We start from the raw sequence: 7,817 nt of genomic DNA, 5'->3' as shown, positions 1-7,817 counted from the left end.
AGTTGCATGAACGGCCAACCCTATACCTAATTAGGTCCTTGAGAAGTAATAATTCTAATAATTATATAAATAAATAAATAATTTTGAAATTTTGCCCCGTTGAGATTTTAAAAATAAAAAAATTATCAACGTCACAGAAACATTGAAAGTTTAAAAGTAACAAACCTTAACGGTAAGTGAATTATAATGTTAATCGTGACGTGAATGTAAGAATTCTTTTATAATATACATGAATTTCGTACACTATTTGATTATAATTTACATTTATAATAATAAAATATCATTATTTTAATGATTATTTTTTAAAAAGGATAAAATTTAAAAACTATCCTAAATCACATCAAAATGTAGGAATATGGTCTTAAAGATGCTCTTATGAAGACATAAATCGATATATAGTATCAACTTGGCTTGTAATGTGATCTCAATTTTAAAATCACCTATTTGAGTCATACTCACTCTTAAATTAAAGCGTCTCATATGATATAATATTATTATTATTATATATTTAAAATTAGTATCAATAAAAGGTTGTTGATATTATTTGAATTTAAAATCACATATCAAGCAGAGTTAAGTTCCGAATTTGTCTCAATTCCCTGTTAATTTTATTTCCAATCTTTCACCGATGAGTACTGAAAACAGTTGGTAACTGCACGTCCGACGCAAAATTATTGAACAGCAAGCTACTTCACCAGAAAAAGAAGAAGAAACTATCCTAAAATTTTCTTTTGTGGAAAATCAAATGTAACTATTCTTGAATTATTGTTCAATCCTTCATTAAATAAAATTCTAATTGTCAAAAAGTTAGTTTGGAAATTTAATATTGTCGGTTGTTAGGCCGTGAGAGTGGACCTCACTGCATAGGCTACAAGTACCAGTCTACCAGGAATCTGAGTTATTATGGCTTCTTGGACACCGTGCAAAGCCAAGTTTCATCACTAATGCTTGTGGCAGCACGTTGTGAAACAAGTACATAAAAAATCCCATTGCTTAAATGAAGATTTTGTCAACTAGGTATTAACTGTTCACTGTCACTTACCTCAACAACAGAACTTTCAAAAGTACCTTGTCTATAAGCTTGTTTTTGGCTTTCTGTTCTGTTTTGTTTTGATTTGTTTTTGTTCTTAAGCTTTGATAATCATTTGTTTTGTTTTAAAGCTACATTAATTTGGAAAAAGAAAAAGTATGATGATGGCTGCTGTTAAGTTGGGGTCACTTCCACCAGCAGCGCTGGGAGGAGTTACAGTGACAAAGAAATGTGAGAGATCAAGTGGTGGAGTTAGAGTGGTTGGTGAATGTGGTAGTGGCGGTAACGGGTTCCCTTCTTTTCTTCCTAAACAGGTTGAGAAAATCAAAGACCCTTTTGCTAGAAATTTGGCTAGGAGGATAAAGAGGCTCCCAGTACAGGTTAATTCTTCTTTCTTCCCTACAGTCTAGTCCTTCTATTTGCTTCCTTCTTTTTTTTTTCTCTATTTCTTGAGGGCCAACAATTATTTTTTTGGCATTTTTGAAAATTGGTAGCTGCTGGTGGATGTGATGGGCAAGTTTAGATTTGGTGTAGTTTTCCAAATTCTAGAGAGAATCAAGGTTGTTTTATTGATTGAGTACTGGAATAAAATAATAGGCTGTAAATGTGGTTTGTATCAATTTTTGTTTTTCTGTTTAATATAACGCAGGGTGGGGAATGGTTTCTTTATTTTTTTGTCTAAAAATTATCTACCTGTTATTTACTTCTACTTCTGTTGGATCAATCAAGCAGGAAAAACCCTTTTATTTCTATTATTAGCTTAAAATTCTTATTAAAACCCAACCTGATAACTGGGTGAATGCATGTGTCTGTGTGTTTTCGAGAGGGAGCTATGGTGTAGAATTTTACTTGTCATTATTTACTCTGTTTTTAAGCTATCCTTTGGCCTTCTCACGTTGGAACTAATATAAAGTTCTTGTTATAATTGCAGATTGAATGTTCTGACAGTTTTATAATGAGTAGTTGTGTACAACCGCTAATACAAAGGGATGCCAATCCAGTTGTTCTTCTCCATTGCTTTGACAGGTTAGTAACATATACATGTACTTTATTGTAAGAATCCTACTTCCTGCTGAACGTGTTTGGATATGTTGTTGTCACTTAGTTCTTGTTTAGAATGGAGGCGTGCGTACCCCTTGCTTGAAGAATCTGGCTTGGAGGCATGGGCTATTGACGTTCTTGGGTGGGGCTTCTCTGATCTAGGTTCATCCTCCCATCGTAACTCTATTTCCACTACATTTTGTCTTTATGTCTATTTCTTGCAGATTGCTGATAATAATTGGTCTTATTTTTTTCCTTTTGGTTCTGTTTTTGGTAACCTTTACTAGGAAGGCTTCCACCATGTAATGTAGCATCTAAGCGTTACCACCTCTATCAGGTATATTCATCATAAATTCTTTTATTCTCAAAACTTTTTACCATTACTTAGGTTGTTCAGATGTCTCATGCGATGTTTTTTATTCTCAAAACTTTTTACCATTACTTAGGTTGTTCAGATGTCTCATGCGATGAGCCAGAGTGGTTTAAATTTTCATTTCAAGTGTTGCTGTGACTGTGTATCTTAAAATTGCAATACACATTTGTTTTCTGGTTGTCATTCTGGCTTGAGATGTGTGGATGATCTGGGTACATGTGCACTTTGCATTTGTCAGTGGAGATCATTTAGATCAGTCCTTGAGTTTCAATCTGTAATTTGTTTTCTATTTAATCTAGCTTTGGAATTCCTACATCAAAAGGCCAGTGGTATTAGTCGGACCAAGTCTTGGTGCTGCTGTTGCAATTGATTTTGCAGTAAATTATCCAGAAGCTGTAAGTCTCTCCTCTATGATTTAGTTTATTCTGATGGCTGACATATTATAAATGTTTTGTCTGCAAAAATTGCACGCTGCTTGTCCAAGTGCCTGTCCATGGTCCACTATCATATATATGTATCTTACCGCACTAGAAGATGTCAAATGGTTCATTAAATTGAAATTCTAAGAAAAATGTATGCCAAAGAACTTGATAGTTGACTGCAGCTAAATAATTCTTGTCTAATCATCTGAGCTTTTACACTATTTATTGCTGTAGCTCTTGACTGGAGTATATGAACTTTGAAATCATACTAACATATGGGAAATTCATCTTTGGCTGAAATGGTAGAATGAGGGTTGGAAATGAACTGGTTATCAATGAACAGAATGTTAGGCTAACCCGCCTTAGGTCATGATTTACAATGATTTTGGGACTGAAAATCCAGGCACTTAATGACAGTTATGCTGTCAAGGAATTCAAAAAGATTTACATGGATCTGTTGGTTTTCTACTTTGGTGTTCTTTATTCATTTGTTAAGAACTTCAATTTGGAACTTCAGCCACAACAGTTGTTTCAATTCTTTTCAAAATAAATAAAATTGAAGGCCAGCGGATTCTCAATTTCACTCTAAAGTTGTTGGTTTTGAACTTTTAGGTAGCGGATGTGGGTGTGAGACCTATAGACAGCACATTCCAGAGTACTCACAATGAGAAAAGAAATTGAGCTACACATATAAAGAAGCAATGTGAATAAGAAATCCCAAGTAGTAATAACTTGATTTGTTGAAATCGGGATAGCCTTTAAATCCTTTGAATTTTTTGAGCCGTGGATTATACTTCAGATCCAATTAATTATCAGTTAAATGACCTCTTTCCCAATTGCATATCCAACTTGTAAGGTAGAGATATAACCACATATGTTGCTGTTGCAGAGGCATTCTGGCCTCTGTATATGCCTTAGTATCTCTTACTCAAATATTCTCAGTTTGGTTTTACTCTTACACTTGCCTTTTCTCTTAACCTCACTTGCTTCGAGTCTGGTTACTTGTGCTTGGTGTTTGTGTGCTAGTAACAAATTTTTCTCTATTTCTCAGGTTAAAAAGTTGGTTTTGATCAATCCAAGTGTATATGCAGAAGGCACAGGAAACCTTGCAAAGTTGCCAAGAGTAGTAGCCTATGCTGGGGTAAGTTTCCATATGTATTAATTAATGTGACCTTCCTGTTTTACTCATTTATTTCTTCTATCAATGAACATAACACTAACATGCTACTAATGCTTATGGATCAGGTTTCTTTACTAAAAACATTCCCTTTACGTCTTTATGCAAATCTATTAGCTTTCAATGGCATATCATTATCCAGAAGCTTAGACTGGACAAATGTAAGTTTCAAGTTCTGAAATGATTTATTCCTTTTACTGCCGTGTTACCATTTTAACATTGAGATTTTATGTACTGTTGAGTTTTCTCTTGCAACATTGCAACTTTGTTATGTATAAAAGCTAATCTCCATTTTCATTTTCATATGTCAACCTAGGTTGGCCGCTTACACTGCCACATGCCTTGGTGGAAAGATGCAACTGTTAATTTTATGGTTAGTGGAGGCTACAATGTAGTGTCCCAAATAAAGCAGGTACAGTGATGAAAACTTTGAGGTTCACATGTGTGCTTAAAGAGCAAGTATCAGTCCTTTAGCCCTTACATGTGGTTTATAACATCCTGTTCTCATAATACATGAAACATATACACCCGAAAAAATTTAAATATATCCAAGCACATCTGTGCTTTTCTGAGAACTTGTGCTCCTTTTGTTGCTAGGTAGCTTTTATTTGATATTATCAGATTCTCTTAACGCTTGGATCCTTTAGAATTCATCTCATGAAGAAATGGAAAGTTAATGTTTAATTTCTTTGTGGTGATAAGGATATGTTATGAAATTGGATAAAGCTAGTTGTGAATACTTGTCATGCATATGCGGTGAAGAATATTTTATGGCTATCTTTTCCTTTTTTTTCCTTTTTTGAAGAGATATTCTACGGCTATCAGCCTGATGCATAAACCATGGGGAGGCCAAAATAAAAGATTTTGAGACATGGTTTTGACTACTTTCTAATGTATTTGGTAGGGTTGTAATGAGGTTGAGTCAACTTAATGGCACTGCCGCTTATCTTGATTTTAAAAGTCAACTCGAACTTGACCAAAATGTTATTTTATCATTTGATGTACTCAAATACACTCAAATAACATGCTTTTAACAACAAATAGATAAAAATTACATTTCTTTGGAAGTAATATTATTCTATTCTTTGTAAAATGCATTATATAATATCAAAAACTAAATACAGTCATAAGCAGCTTGAGTGTTTGAGTACTTGACTATGCTTGAACTAGTCAAGCTTAACAATAAATGAGTCAAGTCTAAATAACTAGCAAGTCAAGCCCATCTAACAACATTACTATTTGGTTTAAAGACATTGTTAATGTCAAAGCAAATAGAAAAAGCCACCACTATGTGAAAGTCCAGCAGGTTTATTGGTGATCTGGGGAAAACTAATTAAGGTTTGAGCCACGGGGTTCAATTATCAGTTCATCTGTCTGATTTATTTTACTGCAATCTGCACTATCAATTTTTACCTTTAATTTTTTTTTCGTTTTCACCAGAATGAGGTTATGGCTAGACTTGACCTCGTGAAACTGAGCCACATCTCTGGCAGTAACAGGGGAGTCTGTTTTGAATGCACAAATTGCTGAAGATTGAATTAAGTTGGATTCTGTACTTATTATGTTAATAAAATGCACAGAAAGAACTGCTAAAGAATGTTTCTTTTGAAAGTATTTAGTTTCTTATATTTGTTGCATATTAGGCCAAATGGAAGATTAATTTTCTCCAGTAGTCTAACTATTTTGAAGGATGAGCTGTTCATTGCAGCTCAGACATTATTATAGGTTATTAGAAGTTAAGCGAAGAAAATATTGTTGTAACATTGTGTCTGAATTCTGTTTCTGCAGGTGAAGCAGAAAACACTACTCATCTGTGGTGAGAACGATAGGATAGTGAGCAACCAACTGGCAATGGTGAGTTTTCGGCCTTTCAGGCTGTTATTTATGAGGTCCTATTTCAAGTTATCAGGTTATTACTTAGGGGCTCTTGCTTCAAATATGAATAATTCCATACAAATGCAATTTCCATACAGCATTACAGGTGCTGGGATATTTTCATCCATTTTAAAAAAAAAAGGCCATAATTTTAATTCATAAAATCTCCTCAATTCTTGAATTCCAATAATTTATGGACTAAAATTTAAAATACACACAGCATCTCCTTCTGATACAAACAAGCAGCCTGGTTTGGTTTTGCACAATTTACCCTTGAAATCATACATGACCGCATGGAATAGTCAAACAACCAGCAGAGCTACTTTCTGAACAGTTTCTCTCATTGTTTCTTATTGATGCTCCTAATAATGTCCATTACTTTGCCATTGATACTAATTGAAGGCAATATCAGCCTACTAGACAAGTTGCAAACTTGACTTTCTGTATTTCCCCTAGTGCATGGACCTTTTCAATAAATAACCAGGACAATATATATGTGGTTTAGCTACAGCTTCTGATTATTTTTTTTTTAAATTTATTTTGACATGTTAAAGAGACTGCTTTTTGAGCTTCCAAAGGCAAGAATGCAACGAGTACCAGATAGCGGTCACCTTCCTCATGTTGAGAAGCCTCGCCGTGTTGTAAAGTTGATTGCAGATTTTGCTCAAAGCAATTAGCTGCTGAACGAGAGAAAGGACATTGCATAAGATTAGTGGAAGGGAGTTGCTTTCCAATCTCCATTAGGGTGCTGATGGTTTTTCAGTTCATCAAGTAGTAACACAATTGTGGATTTCTCTATTTTTTTTTTCTTTTTAAGGTAGGTCCTGGGGTACATGTAATGTATATAATATATATAAAAGAAAAAAAACCATTAGATGACATGTTACATATCTTAGACAGACAAAAGATAACTATTCATAGACAATAGGATTGGAGTATCTGAATGTTTATTATAGAAATCTTGGAAATAGAGGTTTACTACAGATCTTGAAAAAAAAATATCAGCTGCATTGAGACTAAATCTTGTGGTGTCCCCATCACTGAGTTCAAGATAATTTCATTCACTTGTACAAACATAGTATACATGAGATTTAGGACTCACTAGTCTTTCCAACCATTGCATTCTGTTTGACATTTTATTTTTTAATATATTAGAGGTTAAATGCTTAAATTGAGATTAAACGATTGGATACTTTTTCATTTAAAGGTCAAATATTTCAATTGTGACAACAAAAGAGTTAATGTTTTTGATTTTTTACAATTAAGTGTTAAGTTGATAGGTGGATGGGGTGCGTATCACACGTGATAGAAAATTACGTGAGCTGATGATATGGCATGTTGGAAATGTTATTGTTACTTATTGTGGAAAAAATGTTGTTAGCGTCATGATGAAAAATATAATGCTACACGTCATGTTTTAAAATTTAATTGTTACACGTTATATTGAAAATGTAGTTGTTATATGTTATGTTGAAAAATATAATTGTTGCATATCATGTTGAAGATTTAGTTATTACACATCATATTGAAAATTTAGTTGTTACACATCATGTTGAAAATTTAATTGTTACGTATTATGTTGAAAAATATAGTTGTTACAAGTTATGTTGAAGATTTAGTTGTTGCACGTCATGTTGAAAAATTTAGTTATTATACGCCATGATAAAAAAAATGTTACTTGTCATGTTATAATTTGAACCATTTTGATTTGACAAAAAAAACTTTCTAACAAAATTACCCTTTCGTGTCTTACACGTCAAATCAAAGTCCACGTCATGTGTGTGTCTTGCACGTTTCAAACATTTCTAACCTTAATCTTTAATTGTAAGGAATTGAAAACATTTGGCACTGAATTGTTACAATTAAAACGGTTAACCCTAAATTCACAAAATTCTAAAG

General features: G+C 33.4%; 1 protein-coding gene across 4 annotated transcripts; it reads left to right on the top strand.

The window, feature by feature from the left end:
* Positions 1-874: 874 nt before the first annotated feature.
* On the top strand, positions 875-6,901 carry LOC18601650 (alpha/beta-Hydrolases superfamily protein). Of its 4 annotated transcripts, none has more exons than XM_088805208.1 (11): positions 875-1,017; positions 1,162-1,410; positions 1,962-2,056; positions 2,136-2,233; positions 2,359-2,408; positions 2,744-2,839; positions 3,918-4,007; positions 4,112-4,204; positions 4,360-4,455; positions 5,832-5,897; positions 6,473-6,901. In XM_088805208.1, exons 2-11 carry the CDS (start codon positions 1,189-1,191, stop codon positions 6,593-6,595), a joined length of 1,029 nt encoding a protein of 342 aa, XP_088661334.1. In that variant the 5' UTR covers positions 875-1,017; positions 1,162-1,188; the 3' UTR covers positions 6,596-6,901. The 4 variants fall into 4 exon arrangements, with proteins under 4 accessions (XP_088661334.1, XP_088661337.1, XP_088661335.1 ...); XM_088805211.1 differs by having other exon boundaries at positions 898-1,017; positions 1,345-1,410; XM_088805209.1 differs by having other exon boundaries at positions 901-1,064.
* The last annotated feature ends 916 nt before the right edge of the window (positions 6,902-7,817 follow it).

Source organism: Theobroma cacao, chromosome 4, assembly GCF_053813885.1.
Source record: "Theobroma cacao isolate CCN51 chromosome 4, ASM5381388v1, whole genome shotgun sequence".
NCBI lineage: Eukaryota > Viridiplantae > Streptophyta > Magnoliopsida > Malvales > Malvaceae > Theobroma > Theobroma cacao.
Note: the sequence above shows the minus strand (reverse complement) of the source record. Positions and strands in the feature narration are given on the sequence as shown.

Bases quoted from the DNA above. Each gene is read 5' to 3' on its own strand.
- LOC18601650 (XM_088805208.1), top strand. From the start codon at position 1,189: ATGATGATGGCTGCTGTTAAGTTGGGGTCACTTCCACCAGCAGCGCTG. The intron at 4,456-5,831 runs GTACAGTGATGA...CTGTTTCTGCAG, and splicing joins TAGTGTCCCAAATAAAGCAG to GTGAAGCAGAAAACACTACT. The intron at 5,898-6,472 runs GTGAGTTTTCGG...GACATGTTAAAG, and splicing joins TGAGCAACCAACTGGCAATG to AGACTGCTTTTTGAGCTTCC.